The sequence below is a fragment of the Vanessa cardui genome, chromosome 19 (assembly GCF_905220365.1).
Source record: "Vanessa cardui chromosome 19, ilVanCard2.1, whole genome shotgun sequence".
In the NCBI taxonomy this organism is placed as follows: Eukaryota; Metazoa; Arthropoda; class Insecta; order Lepidoptera; family Nymphalidae; genus Vanessa; species Vanessa cardui.
This window is the reverse complement of record NC_061141.1, coordinates 8,787,828-8,804,538: the sequence shown is the minus strand read 5'-3', so window position 1 is coordinate 8,804,538 and position 16,711 is coordinate 8,787,828. Positions and strand designations below refer to the sequence as shown.

Here is a 16,711-nt window from a genome sequence, read left to right as displayed (position 1 = left end):
TCTCTAGAGTCTGTCTGTACACTAATTTTTTGTCGTAATTCGTCATAAGTGTTCTTTTTACGATTGACTGACATAATTTTTACCATTTTTGAAATTTTTGTCTGTCTGTAACTTTATAAAAATTGGTACAGGAAAAACATATACTAGCGCAAATCATAGGCTATCTATACATACAAAAGTATATATAGATAGCAAAAAGGATGTGTTTGTATGTGTGTCATCGATAAACTCAGAAACTATTTGATCGATCATTTTGAAAATTGGTATGTTTATCCATTGTTTTATGGAGAAAGTCATTTTTTCATCCGTATCATTAAAAATAACCAACAGATGACCCTTACGTGTATCACGATGCACTTCTATACTGATCCACCGATAATTATAAAATATGAAATAAAAAAATACATAAAATAATCACAACAATATTAATTATCATTTTAAAATAAGATAATTATAAATTACATATACGGGAAGAAGTGATTACCTGTTTTGGTTATAAGAAAATAAACAATAATCATAATTGGTAAGTATACTCATAACTCATACATAAAATGTATGTACATAAAATGTAAACGTAAGACAAATAACCAAAAAAACAACTTATTTATATAAATAGAAACCACCATGCCATTGAAGAAACAAAAGATCGGAATATCGACGATATATGCGCAGCGTCATCCAAAACAGCTACGGAAAAAACACAACAACAAGAAATAACAAGAAATACGTTTAAAAACAAATAGAATCCGAATTTCTACTTTAAGAGCTGCCAAAACAGTTAGTCAACGAAATGATCAAGTTCCAGATCTTGGAACAAGGATCTTCATCAAGAGATACTGAAAAACCTGACGAGCAAGCCCAATGACTGGATGATCAACGATTAAAATAGACTAAGTCAAGAATTAGAACCAATCTCAATAAATCAGCTTTCAATTACTATATATGTTATGATAACAACTTGAATCCCGATGTGATCAATCGCTGGTATATGCTACTCCACTGGCAAAATGTATTTACCACAACTGGTTGAACCACCAGAACCTCTTCTTACCTACGTTAAGGGAACTATTAAGGAGTCTAAATATTTCCTTCAATATATTAGAAATTACAATTCACGCTTTCAAATGACATCATTTGGAGCTACAAATATTGTACAATTTCATAATTTCGTCTGCGTTTAAAGTGTATCATATGATTGGTTCACTTCTTCCAGTATCTAAATAAAATCCCAAGTTTCTGTACATTTATTTCACGGACAAAGTAGAAAAAGATTGATCTTCCATGCATGTTCAGTACCACTACTAATCGAGAAATCATCGCTAAATTTAGGATTATGCTTTATGAAAATGATTGTTTAGTTAAAGATTTTAAAACTGCTCTAGAAAGTGAAACAACAAATCATTCAAAGTCATTATCAATGCAGATAGAGAGCAGAGCATAAAAGGCGTATTAAAACTCCCATAGCTCCTGAAGTCACAGCTGTAATTGTTGGTACAGAAATTACAAAACGAGGTATTGTTATCACTAAGCGAAACAAAAACAATCAAGGTGTCGCTGAAACACATCAATCGTATGACAATTATTACGATTATCCAATTATGTTCATGCGAGCAGCAGATGGACATCATCTCGGACTGTATCAAAATATTCTCACGAAAGGCTCTGTGACATCGAATAGTTAGTTGTAAGGATTTTTATGCGTATCGTATAATGATTAGAGATAATTAATCTAACCATATTCTGAAGTGTCGTCAACTGTTTTAACAATTCATTGTTGACAAGTGGGCATGGTCAAGAACGAACGATTAAACTACATTCGATGCAACCAATCAAAACTTCGAACCACTCTTTGGTTCGAAGTTTTGATTGCATTCATTTATTTACGAGATACAATCATCATTCTCATCATCCTCCTGCCCTTATCCCAATATTATTTGGGGTCGGCGCGGCATGTCTTCTCCTTCCATACTTCTCTGTCAGACGTCTTCTCACAAGTAACATTATTTGTAACCATATCCTCTTTTACACAATCCATCCGTCGTTTCCTTTGTCGTCCTCTACGTCTACATCCGTCCACATCCATACTCAAGGCTTTTCTTACAATATGTTCCTCATTCCTCCGCATTACATGCCCATACCACGATAGCCGCCTTCCACACAACTTCTCGGCTATCGGTGTCACTTTCAAACTTCCTCTTATGTACTCATTCCTTACTCTTTACGAGAGACAATATCGAATAATAAAGTAGCTGGTGGAAGCAGTGGAATCTCGCATGTTTCTTGATTATTTGTACATTGTATCAGTAATTAATTACAAAATGAAAAATTAAAAATTTATTTTTCTACGACTAATGCCCAGCGAAGCGGGCGGGTATAGCTAGTAGTTAATATTTCTTACAGCGTCATTGTCAATGGGTGATGGTGACCACTTACCATCAGGTGGCCCATATGCTCGTCAGCTCGTCAACCTATACCATAAAAAAAAAAATTATACATGCTTTTATACTTATCGAATATATATTCGAAATTACACTCATAGGATACTTAGAGAAGACATTTAACTAATTAAAGCGATGGTTGGGGTTTGATTCGAGATGGCCCAGTGGTTAGAACGCGTGCATCTTAACCGTTGATTGCGGGTTCAAGGCAAGCACTGCTGATTCATGTGCTTAATTTGTCTTTATAATTTTTCTCGTGCTCAGCGGTGAAGGAAAACTTCGTGAGCAAACCTGCATGTGAAAAATTTCATTGAAATTCTGTCACATGTGTATTCCACTAACCCGCATTGGAACAGCGTGGGGGAATATGTTCCAAACCTTCTCCTCAAAGGGAGAGGCATTTAGCCCAGCAGTAGGAAATTTACAGGCTATTACTTTTAGGCTTAGAGAAGAATTTAACTAATTTAAGTGGTGTAGGGGTTTGCACTTGTGTCTGAGTAGAGGTTCTGCAACCATATAGCAGTATCTATTGTTGTTCTGCTGTGGCGGTTGAGTAAGTAAGTGTGACAACAGAAATAAGCGACATAACATCTTAGTTCTCAAGGTCGATGCATTGGCGATGTAACGAATGGTTAATATTACTTGACGAGCCAATGTCTATGACATCATAAAAAAATAATAAATATCGCATAGTTATGTGTCTTGTATAAAATAATAAAAGCTGTCTTTTTTACCATTTATTTTATCATCTTCCATCGATCTAAGTTGTTTCGGGATTCCAATTGAAAATCAGCGTTGGATTCTTGGAACGCAACTTGGAAGCTAAATGGTACTCATATTTGGGACACGATAACTATCATTGTTTTGATTTGTTGTTTTATTTTTTAGATTGAGTAATATGTTTTTTTTCTTTTTGTAATTGTGCCGTGTTCTAAATAAGCAGAAAGAAATACGTAAACTTTTCTTTCTTTTTTTACTTATATCACTTGTCATTGGAATTAAATTTATGTACTTAATGAGTTATTGTAGGCAAACAATATGAAATATTGATGTTTTTCTGTGAAAAAATAATAATTGGGTGACTCTGGCTTTATACACGACAGATTCTACCACGTACAGATTTCTTTACGATGTTTTGTTTTCTATCACACTATTTCTATCCGTCAAAACAAATAAAAAGCTTACATCTATGCTTCGTTTTAAGTTTTTGTCATAAAATTTGAATTTCTACAATTTCCCTTAAAGTTGGATGTGCACGATAAACCGTTTCCCGGCTTTCGTGAGCTAAGCCGAAGTGAATACTTTTCCGAGGAAAAATATTTGATTTACGGGCACGTCGCTAAATAATTCCGATATTTATGGAACATATATGTACATATATTTAAAGAAAAATTATCTCTAAGGCTTTTGTATTACAAATTATGAAAGCGTGTCTGAGATTTATGTAGTCTGATGAAATATTATTTAAATCGTTCTGCAAGACTACCTAACAATCACTTACAGGAGATTTTATCCGTACGCAAAATCTATGGGTGTTATTTAATTAATTAATTCAAGTATCTAGATTATTTTTTATAAAATTTGATATCAGAATTGATGGTGTCATCTATATATGTAAAGGAGTAGGACTGCGTCATTTAAAGTATGAGGTTAGTTACACTGATTTATTAGAAGCGTTGGCACCGGCAACGCAGTTACACACACACACACATATGTAAACGCTTAACTTAACTACATACATATATAACACTGTAAATAGGTTTTTATATAAACAAATAAGGTTTTATAATCCACAGAAACTAACATACAAGACAACTATAATTACTAATTATACATTACTTGTTATACCTCTCGCATTTCGGAATTGAGATTATACCTATATGATGGCTTTTCAATATAATTTGTATTAATGTAAAGCTGAAAGCAAGGTTGTATAGTCATTATGTTATACCAATAGCCGACTCTCCAGTGCATGTACGTAATTATTTAAACCGTAATAGTTTCTGAGATTAGTATATTCAATCGTTAATCTATCTAGATTGATAGTATAATATTAATTACTTTTGATTTAAGTTCATCAGATGTTAAGGTTTATTTTTCTCTTTTGTTTTTTAAATGATTATTAACTCTATTACTCTAGACTCTACTACAAATTACACCTATCTCAACATTAACAAGTCTCAGTAAAATAAGAGCAGATATTTTGATAGTTAATAGATTATTGTTCTTCAGTATTTGAAGTTCATTGCGATCTGCAGTCCATGTGATACTTGCAGACATTGGAAATCCTTCAGGTGGACAAAGTAAACCCTAACTGTTTTTTGTTATTAAGCCAGTCTAGTGTCTCTGATACTATGGGAGTTACAAAAGGTTATATTCTTGGTCCTTTTCTCTTCCTCAATTACATAAATGACCTACCTTGCAGTGAATCGCCTTGAGATAGTATTGTTTACTGACAATATATAATAACTTTTTAAAATAATAAGAAAACTGCTAATTGATAAAGAAAAATTAATATTTAGATAAATGAATAATTTTCTGTATACAGGGCGCGTCGAGAATCAGAAGATAGTAACTGCGATTCGCTGTCCCGCCAGGCAGCTATTCGTATTAGTCACTCGTTACCTGACCTGCAGACTGAACCCTTGAAGCAAGAATACGTCCAAGAGCACAAAGATGCCGGCAAGAAGGTAAGAATTTTGGTAAGAATTCATTCTTTCCTATTTTTACTAATATTACTTTAAGAAAATATATATTATATAATAAATGTGTTAGATTTTATAATAAATTGTTTTAATTATCAATATATAAATATAATTATACATATTCGACAACATCGTAGCCAATGTAAGTAGCTAAAGGACTTATGTTATGGAAATTCAGAAGTAACGACGGTGCCATAAACACCCAGACCCAAGACAACTAGAAAATTAATTTACTCTTTCTACATCGACTCGGCCGGGAATCGAACTCGGGACCTCGGAGTGGATCATGATAACCGATGTACACACTACTCGACTAATTCGTACAAAGTAAATTAAAAAATACTGAGGTATATCGGTATTTGCGTTTATATTAATCGTTTATTTTATTAAAAACTACATAGTTAACATTGCGGCATTGTCTGCATGTAAAAAGTTGTTAGGTAGTCTATATTCTTTCATGAATGCTTAACAATCTTATAAGTTTAGTTGTGAATAAATAATCAAAGTTTCTTTCATTCATATAATATTCGTTTTTGACTCTATTCTTTGCGTCGGTGATAACAAAAGATCGCAAAGATAATAACCATATTATTATCTGTACGATCTTTTGTTCTGCATATTAATTGCGATCTTAAATATTATCAATTATACATTTTATCAATCTATAGTTTGTTGAAAGTCAATGCACTAACGAAATTTAAAATTAAGGTTTTAATCAGTTCCAGCAATGTAAGCGGATGAAGCGATTAAACTCCCAAATACGGTGCTTGCTGTCTCATATACAAGTATAATGTTACCAGTTGCGAGTCATTTATTTTTGCTTAAGTAATTAACTTTCAGCATATTACTTCCACGCTTATGAACATTCCATATAATTTTCACAGTTGATCTACAATTTAGGTTAATTTCTAAATTTTTGATATTAGTTATTTTTTTTTTACTATTTTTGTATGACGTATCATTGATTAAAATTAATTGCTAGGCTAAAGGCACACTACATTTAAGAAGATTTTTAGTGCTTTTACGATGTTCACTGAATTCATCCTCCATCGCCGAGCAAGGGTTGAATTAAATACAGTTATAAATTATTTTTTCTTCTTTTAGTTTTATTTATATTCTTTTATCATTTTATGTCAGATAAAATCAATTTTGGTTGAATCTATTGTGTACATATTACTCTTATGTTTCTTTGTCTTGGTACATATACAATATTTTAAGTTTCAATATAATTTTCTTTCTTTATTTTCTACCATTTGTCTAAGCCATCATATCGACCGAGCAGCATGGTGGCCTGCGTTCTAATCGTTCTCCATAATATTGAATACTATTTTTATCCACACAAACTCGGTAAGATGGGTAATAATTGTTACTAAAAACGTCTATTTTTGAGTGTTTTTAACTTTGTTCATAATACAAACGCCCACGTTACAAAGCTACCTATAGGTGATTTGCAAACTTGCGTCCATTAAGCCATTATTATGAAGTTCATAACGGAAAGCAAATCTATTGTAAGTCTTAATGAAAACTAATGAGGGTCTGGTGTAGTTCGAATGTAACTAAAACCATTTGATACTAATTCACAAACTGTATTTTAGTTACGGAATAATTTTCAGTTTTGATTCTCTATTGATTGTTGATTGTTGTGCAAACCTTATTGGGTAGATACTATTCGTTTATCACATATTTTACCAAGGGCAATTCTTAGAATAGTACGTCACAAATTAAATGTAGAATCGGCAAAATTCGCAAAACCGATCACATCCGAATTAAATACGCTATCCTAAATTATCAATATTTATATCTTATAGGAATATGATATTTACACAAACGTGACGTGAAAATGACCTGTCATATCACGTCGATTTACATGCATTTGCTTTCTCGGGTTAAACTGACGTGAGAATCTATAGTGACGAATAGCGTCGAATGGCGAGATAGGGTGCTATTTCTATTGGTTGTATAAATCGGCATTAATCGGTTTTAATGAATTTGCTGATGCTACATTTAAGTTGTGTCGTACTATACCTGTTATTTAAAGGGGAAGAGAACTAGAGCTCTAATTTGGGGACAAATCTCACTTCGCTATAAAGATATAACCTAAGTTTTTCGTCAATCTATAAAGCCAATACACGAGATTATAAAGTAATGATTTTTACAATTTCACAGTGACGTATGTATAGAAATCGATGTTAAAGCAATGATGTTCTAGTAAACAGATATGTCATTAACGCGCAAAAAGTGAAGACTAGAAAACGTCCTAATTGGGACGTTTGCCTTTAGTCGTTTTCATCATAATTATGCCAGTAACACGTTATAATACATCATAATTATGTAGTGATACGTTTTGCGTATTTAAAACATCTAGTTATCCATTTTACTTATTCTTTTTATCAAGCTATCCTTTTTACTTGGAAATGTAAAATAAACGGTCCCCGGCGCGGCACACTTTTTTCTGTTGTTTAGTATGGGTATAACATATCTGTTTATTAGAATATCATTGATGTTAAAGCATTACAAAGTTGCATTAACCGAGTTTCCAGGGAATTATGGTCCGCTCTAAACTATATGTTGTAGGCGTACGAACTAAGTGTGTACAAGGAAAATATTATAGCACTTAGTGGCAAACGATTGTGACGACAACAAAAAGCTTTTATGGCGGGCATACATTTAGCATATAATTTATCGTGGTTTTTACTATGGCTGGTATAAAACCTTATTACCTATAATTTATATATAAATATATACCTTGTTTTTAATAAAATATGTACTAAAAACAATTATTAGGTTTATAACCCATTGCCACTAATATGATAGCTTATATTATGTCACTAATATATCCTAATATTATAAATGTGAAAGTAACTCTGTCTGTCTGTCTGACGCGTTTTCACGACCAAACCAATGATTCGAATTTGATGAAATTTGGTATGTAGAAAATTTGAACTCCAAAGAAAAACATAGGCTACTTTTTTGCCTGACAAAAGACAACCATTCTCTAAAACGTGTGAGAAGCTGCGGGTGACAATGAGTATTTACATAAACGTATATAATATGTATATGTAAAATATAAAATACAAGTACATATATTCGGTCTGATTCCTTAATTTAAATCAGGGTATACCTATGTTAACACGCGTGCTCGGCTTTGTTGATTGGTCGCTCTTGAAAAAAGCCGTCGTCGGTTCGCTTTGAAGGACATTATTGTACAGTTAGAGTAGGAAAACCTTCGTCAGTTTTCAAATTAATTCCTTTATCAAGTCTTAAACTCTTAGTACCTTTTGAATCTAAATATCAAATCATCGCGACGCAAAATGTCATTCTCGATCGGTAAAGCAGATTATCGCTCATACTGAGCACATGAAAATAGATCTTAAGGTGACGAACCTTTTCTAACCCCGACTGTACTTATAGAGAACTTACGTCAAATTCAATAGTTATACATGTCGATTTCATTTTAGAGAATTAACAAGGAAACATATTGTTACTCTTTACAAATAGCAAAGAAATAATGTTTAAATCATATTATGTTCTGAATATATTTTATAAGACATCTACAGATTACAGTTATATGATTGCACAGAGCTTTATGATAAATCGCCTGTATTATAATACAAGGATTTATCTCTAAATGTGTCTTACTTATCATCCTTAATGATCTACACATGTGTCCCTATGGTTAGAGTGACAAAGTAAATAAAAAAAGATGGATGTATCATAGTGAAGCAATTAAAACCACCATTTGTCGTATCTCCACGATTTAATAACACTGATCTGATCTCCTTTATCCTTTGGCTTTGCGTAGGAATGTTCGATCACTCTGCATCTTCTACCGAATTTTTCACGGGGAATGTTTCGAGTTCGGATTAATCGCGGCTGCTGAATTTCACCCGCACCACCTAGATATCCATAAATCCACAACAGCGCGATTTCTAAGACATTTTCTGCCTAGCACAACCACTTTGTGGAACCAGCTTTCGCCAGCGGTTTTTCCGAACCGATACGTTACTCCGCGTTTCTTTACTATTTTGTCCAAGTATTATACACAAAAACCTTTCTCTCGAATCACTCTACCTATTAAAAAAACAGCATCAAAAACCGTTGCGTTATTTTAAAGAAGACAGCAGTAAGTGACTTTGTTTTATACTATGTAATGCAGATTGTGTGCAATTACAAAATACACAATATATTATTTTTCAGGTTGGTGGCGTATAGTCGATATAAGTAACGGTAAATATCTCTTACAACGCCATTATGTATGGGCAGTAGTGACTGTTTTCCACCAGTTGTATTTGCCTATCCGCCTAACTTTTACTTAAAAAAATACACTTAAAATGATTATATCTAGATTACCTCTTTGATATTTTTAAATAAAGGGTAGCCTCTATTTGCCTTTAATCTTCAAAAGGCTTTGGCTACCGTTAATTTATCTTGATAGCATAGTCTAGATGTACACAGTTAAACAAATTAAATTTGTATTTAATTACTATCTTCTTATAATACTCAACTTTATTCGAGTTCTTTATATCTTGTAAATTATATTTCTATAAATTGTATACAATTCAATCATCATCAGCATCCTCCAAGATGTATAATCCGATATTGATACAAAGGTATAATATTGTAGTGCTTCGAATGTAAAATAAAAAAGTATGAAATAAAATCAAAAAGCCTTTATAGGTTTCGAAAAAAAAATGTTTGAACAAACGCTAAGTTTCAGTTAATTGAGTAAATGTTGACGATGTCATTAAATTAGTTACTAGGTTACAAAGCTCAACTTCACCCTAAGTTTCACCCACTAAGGTGATGAAATTTTCAAAAAAATATTTAAGCTATCAATATATAATACAACATTGTCTTGAGAATTAGAAGAACAACAAAAAATATTAGCCATATCAGTATAGTCGCTTCGAAGCGGCAATTAATTTTTATTCATATAGATAGAAGTCAAAGTCAAAAATCTTTATTCAAAATAGAAGTGCTTACACTTTCTAATTGATGGTCAAAAATCTACCATCCGTTCGGAATTTAACACCTCGGATCTGAGAATAACCGGCGAAAGAAATTCTGCTTCAGTGGTTATGTAAGAATATGACTAAGTGTCATATAATAATACTAATTCTAAACTTAGGTTAAATAAATAACACAATAAAATGGCAGAACTGAAAACCTAGCATAATATCATTTTAGCCAGATGTCACTTTTAATTAAGCGAAATGTTTTAGTGGATATTTCGTGAAATTTGATTCATATATTTTTGACACACTAATAGAAACAATGCAGATTGAAAATTAAACTAAATTAAAAGAAGGACAATTTTGTTAGGCGTAACTATTTTTCGTGTATTTTTAGTGATAATCCTCGGCAATCTAAAGACCCTAGGAATGGTCACATTTAAATTGGTGCAAGATATTAACATATAAATTTTAAAATAATATGCGTAATGTCGGCGAATAATTTTAACGAAGCGTTTTCGACCCATTATTTTTGTGTTGGAATTTTCTTAAACAAAAATTAAACCTTGTGAATAATTTAAAACACTTATTTATATCTTTTAAGTATGTATATGAAACTATATGAAATAATGTTGACACATTATTAAAGTTATTAATATCGGGATATTTACCATGTTTTTTTTTTATTTTTGTTCAGTGGAGCTCGATATTTCGACATTATCTGTGAGAACTGTGTGTGAGTAAGTCTCGTGAACAAGACATTCGTAAATTAATAACTTTAATAATAAAAATAACCATGTTAATTTAAAATCTTATAATGTTGCCATATATTTTAAAAATCAGTTTATCTAATGTCATTCTATTTTTAATACTAATGCCATTCGATTTCTAAGCTATATAACCACCAACTAAATATGGAGAGATTATAAAACGTCTCTAAAACGTAGTTTTGTGGTACCATTTTTAAATTGATATCATAAACTCGGAATATTAAACAGAATATCAAACTATACTAATTCAGAACTTACCTTAACCACGTAAATGAGGACGTACCCATAATATATTTTACCTTTTATTCATATTTATCTACATTTTTTGTTGCCTCCTCGACATGTTTAACAATTGTCGTTCTATTTCAACTTATTAACAAAAAATCCTTAATAAATTACATACTTAAACCTTTCTTATGAATTCCTCTATTAACTAAAACCGTATGAAAATCCGTTCAGTCGTTTTGAAGATTATAGTGAACATCCAGCCAGACAAACGCGGTCGAGTGACTTTGTTTTATAATATGTACTAATGATTATATATATATAATAGGTAATGTTACATACAATTATTAATTAATAACTTTTTTTGTAGGTCCTTCGACAAACGACGTTGCCAATAGTACCAGATCGACATCAGACGTTCCAACGCCAGCTGTCCCATCGTCTCGACCTACCTTCCATCCAGTTCAGCATTTGTAGTCTGGAACGAGCTGACTCATCTATTGGACTAATTAAAGTAAGTTATGACTTGGATAATTTAGTAGCTTAATATTGTTAATAGACTAGGTACACATTCTGCGTGGGCGTGGACTGATTTATACGATTAAATTCGCTGGGTTCAGTAGGTTAGGTTATATGATTATTTTCGCGTTGGTTTTAGTAGGTTAGGTTATAACCATCACAAGTTTTCCTAGTTTTAATGAACAGGATTCGCATATAACCCGGTTTAGGGGCCGGATACTTTACGGAAGTTTTTTTTGAAGTGAAAATATTTTCAATTGGTTGAAGGAATCCAAGATCAAGTTCTCATTTCTGTTTCATTATTGTTTATTTTTGTGGTAGAAATAGGCAAATGATCAAATGGGCCACTAATGGTTAGTGGTTACCAGTCATTACAACCCGTTACTGCTCATTGATAGCGCTGTAAGGTATAGGAACATCGCCACTGGGAACTAAGATGTTATGTTCCTTGTGCCTGTACTTTCACTGGCTCACTCACCCTCCAAACTGGAATACAACAGTACAAAGTATTGATGTCTGACGGAAGAATATCTGATGAGTGGATTGAACTTACGCAGATGGATTTCAAAAAGCCCTACCATGAAATAAATTGTCCCATAATTATTTCTTCAGGAAGATTTTTTTTTTTGAAAAATAAAATCATCTTTATGATCCTAAATACACAACTCGCTGTTAATAGAAATATTGATAATGATGATGACGATGATCTTCAGACAGACAAGGATTTTATAATAATAAGCTCTAGATAGAGTGTAGTGTCTGAGGTAAATAAGAAATACATTAAGTAGATTAAAGGCGTGTTTATTATCCAACACGTGCGTCCTAAAATACAATGTTGACATTAGTGTTATTCGACTCAGGAACATTCATAAGGTCTGGATGTGACGCGTCACGTGCTTATTGTAACGGAAAGAGAACGATCAATGACAAATATAGACACGAGAGAGGTCGGTATATTTTTGGTCAATACTTATATAACGTAAGTCCTAAACATATAATGCCATCGAAATTCTCCAGTGGTTATAAATTACCATTGAAATCCATAAAAAATTAAACCGGCTTCGAAATTAGAAATAGTTAGTACTCTAAAAACATATTTATCTTAAATAACTAGACCGATTTTAATGAAACTACCAAGATGAAGTTTACTAAAAATAATTTCGAAGAAATTCAACGACAAACATACACTTACGAAATTAAGCTCAGGTGCTTGAAATATAAATAGGTATATGCACGTGCTTTATATTTATATTTTATACATACATGTCGAACTGATGAACTGATTTCAGAAGTCGGTTAAAAATGAATAAATATCTCAATGCAAAAGGGTTTAACTACAAAACAGCTCCGAGCAGTAAATCTAGTATAAAAGACGCTTCAGATAATCTAAGTCGTTCCTTAGCCTGCGAATATTCCAACAGTTTATTCTAACCCAGATAGTCTGATTACTAACGATAGTTTTTGCTACCATCTGCGTCTGAATAGAAGCTCGCGATCATTATGGCGGAATATTTCCTTCAGATTTACAATGGACAATGTAAGAAACGCTTTATATATTTATCAATGCTAAGATCGATGGTTATTTTATGGTTAGTTTGTTCTTTAGTTCCTTGTTGACCATTGTTTAGTTTTATACACGAGACGAAAAAGCTGGATTAGTGAAGTTCTGATTCTATTCCGCGAGATGATTAAAACGTCACGTTTTTCAAAGCCTAGTACGTGAACGTTAATTGTTTATTCGATTTGTGATGAGTATTACATGTGTTCAATTTGGTTGAAATTCCACTAAACCCAACTCTCCTCCTGGGAGATTGTTTTTTGTTTTTTTTTTTTGTTTTATCGTATAGGTTGGCAGACGAGCATATGGGCCACCTGATGGTAAGTGGTCACCATCACCCATAGACAATGACGCTGTAAGAAATATTAACTATTCCTTACATCGTCAATGTGCAATCAACCTTGGGAACTAAGATGTTATGTCCCTCGTGCCTGTAATTACACTGGCTCACTCACCCTTCAAATCGGAACACAACAGTACTGAGTACCTACTGTTATTTGGCGTTAAAATAACTGATGAGTGGGTGGTACCTACCCAGACGGGCTTGCACAAAGCCCTACCATCAAGTAAAAAAAGATTTTATCGACGGTTTCAAATTTGTAAAAAGATAGCTGTTTTGACCGTTAGATTAGCCAGTAAAAGTTAGGCGTGATTTAGCTTTCCCAGTTAATCTTAGTATTCGCGGGTATTTGACTGTGATATCATGTATAATTTTATTAGAGTGGACAAATATGGGCTGCTTCTGCTGTTGCTGCTTATGATGATGATCATACATATATAATATAAGAAAAATAAAGTAAAATAAATTTATTATTGTTAATCTGAAGACTGTTGTTAATCCCGAAAACAGACCATCAAGATCAATATATTTGAGTCGAATTCCATTAGTTTAAAAATATGTTATGTACGGACAAGACTTGTTATTTACAGATCTTATGCGGAATGAATAACAGCCTTAGTCAGTTGTAAGCCCTATTTATGTTTTTACCCTCGGACAGTTTCTTATGGAATAAAGTAGTATTAAACTTTTTGTTTACGTATTTACTGTTATAATCTTACTGTCTATTAAATCAGCTTAGGTTTACTTTATTTCAAAATACTGTTATGAACTGGAAATGTTGTTGTATTTAAACATTTTTACTGTACTGTACTGTACGGCTTTGTGTAAGTACATCTGGGTTGATACCACCCACTCATCAGATACTATACCACCAAACAACTGTACTCAGTATTGTTGTGTTTCGGTTTGAAGGGTGACTACAGGCACAAAGGACATAACATCTTAGTTCTCAAGATTAGTGGCTCATTGGCAATGTAAGGAATGGAAAATATTTTAATCTTATCTTATAAAAGGAATGGTTAATATTTCTAACAGCGCCATTGTCGCTGGTGAACACTTGCCATCAGATGGCCCATATGCTCGTATGCATATGCTAGCCCAGAAAAAAGTATAGATAGAACGAATGTAAACCAAAGATGAGAAATTATAATTCAAGTGTTCACCAAATTTTCATGTGCTTAGTATGTGTGTTTGCAACTCATCTCATGGTTGGTGGTTATGGAAGCATATTATTGACGGATATATTTTGTGACACATGTGTATCACAGCAGGCAAGGTAACATTTGCTCTACTCTTACCTATCAAGGTTGAGACACAACTGGCACAAATATTTGCCATATTATTAAAATCGCACGATTCTTCTACGTATAATTATTAATTATAGAAGTAATTTATGAAGTATAATTTTCAGATAGTAAAAGAAGAATATTTAAAACAAAATAAGACTATCATAACTTGTAGGCATTATAAAGATTTAGATCTTATTTTCCATTGAAGGAGCTCAGCTTTTTACTTTAAGACTATTCCCGTCATCCGTTTCCTAATTACGATTCAGCGAATCCGTTCTCGATAGAAGCGCTCACGAATGAAGCGCTAAGCTATTGTCGATCTTGCTTTGTAAAAAAGTATACTGATTTCGAATTGGCTTGATTGCCTTGTTACATATAATAAAATTGGTGTGTCTGTTTGTAATAGTATAAATAAAAATTTTAACAAAAAGAAAAAGCGGTTTATAAAAACCACTATTTTAAACAAATAAATAAGCACTATAAATTAATAAAAATAATTGCCTATTCAACATATTTTTTAGAGTCCTTCTAAGTAAAATGAAATGAAAAATATTATACGACTACGAATTGATAACCTCCTCCTTTAAGTCATTTGAAAATAGACGCTTTTTACTAAATACATATGTATATACTACTACAGTCAGTTTGTCTATTTGTTTCGGTTAATTTCTCAAAATCGATTTCATTTTCGATTTTGATAGGACCTTAATGCAGATAGCTGATGTAATAGGAAGTAGTTTAGGCAACAACAATAACTTTTTTGTTAAATTAAAAGACGCGAGGAAGAAATGGTTAGTCTTACATAAATGAGAAATCATAATGTACTGGGTTCAAACCTGGGTTTATTCCATTTCGCAGCACCGTCGGTTTACGTATACGTCTTCCGTATATTCGAATTTCATTGGTTACCTACTGGTTTCTTTGAGGCGTTTCTCTTAACTGCTTATCGAGATACGAGGTGAATGACAAACACATATTTAGTTTATGAATTTTTAAACGGAACAAATGATAAGTGGTTTCGACGACCAGAGACATTTGATTCGTAAAACATATTAAACATTCCTTGCATCGCAAATGCCCAAAGCAAACTTGTGGGCTAATATGTTATGCCCCTTGTCTATATAGACTGACTCAATCACACTTCAAACGGAACACAACAATACTAATTAAGCTATTTGGCGGTAGAATATCAGATTAACTGTCTCACTTAGCCTTCCAATCGAAATACAACATTAATAAGAATTGATGTTTTGTGGTTGAATATTTGATGAGTGGGTTACTTAGACAGACTGGTTTGCAAAAAATCCGACCTCCAAGAAAAACTATATACAGTTAAAAAATGATTTATTTTGCAAGAAGTTTATAATTATTCTATTTTTAAATGAATCGCCTCGAGTCTCGGAAAAAATATTGCCAGTGATAATTAAACAGTTTTCCAGTTATAACTCAATTTTAAACCTTGAAATAATAAAAATCATAATAAAAAGCGTGGGTTAGGGCTCGTTAACTTTCAGAACACATATTTAATTGCATTTGATTGATATGACTTTGAATTTTAAATGACATCGAGTACCGAGTTTCTGACTGGTTATTTTCGATAGAATCCATATTCCCAGCCTTTGGTAGGTTAACATTTAATATAAGATTTTAAATTAACATGGTCATAGTATAAAACAAAATCGCTTTCTCTGTCCCTATATCGGATTTTGATTCGTTTTTTTTAATAGATAGAGTGATTCGAGAATGAGGTTTTTGTATATAATACATGGACAGTAAAGTAAAGAAACATGTGTGATGTCGTAAATAAGGGGTTGTCCATTAATCACGTGATCTTTTTTTAGCATTTTTTAACCCCCCCTCCCCCATTGGTGATACGTAGTGAGGTTTAAGACCACACCCCCTCCCCCTTCTCAAT

General features: G+C 32.5%; 1 protein-coding gene across 3 annotated transcripts in view; it reads left to right on the top strand.

Moving 5' to 3' along the window:
* LOC124537967 (synaptotagmin-10-like) overlaps positions 1–16,711 on the top strand; it is a 137,534-nt gene that overhangs the window by 89,605 nt on the left and 31,218 nt on the right. For 2 of the 3 annotated variants that reach the window (XM_047114964.1, XM_047114966.1), the window contains exons 3-4: positions 4,987–5,140; positions 11,461–11,604. In XM_047114964.1, coding sequence (XP_046970920.1) covers positions 4,987–5,140; positions 11,461–11,604 — 298 coding nt within the window. The remainder of the gene's footprint in view (positions 1–4,986; positions 5,141–11,460; positions 11,605–16,711) is intronic. The other variant, XM_047114965.1, reaches the window with a different exon arrangement.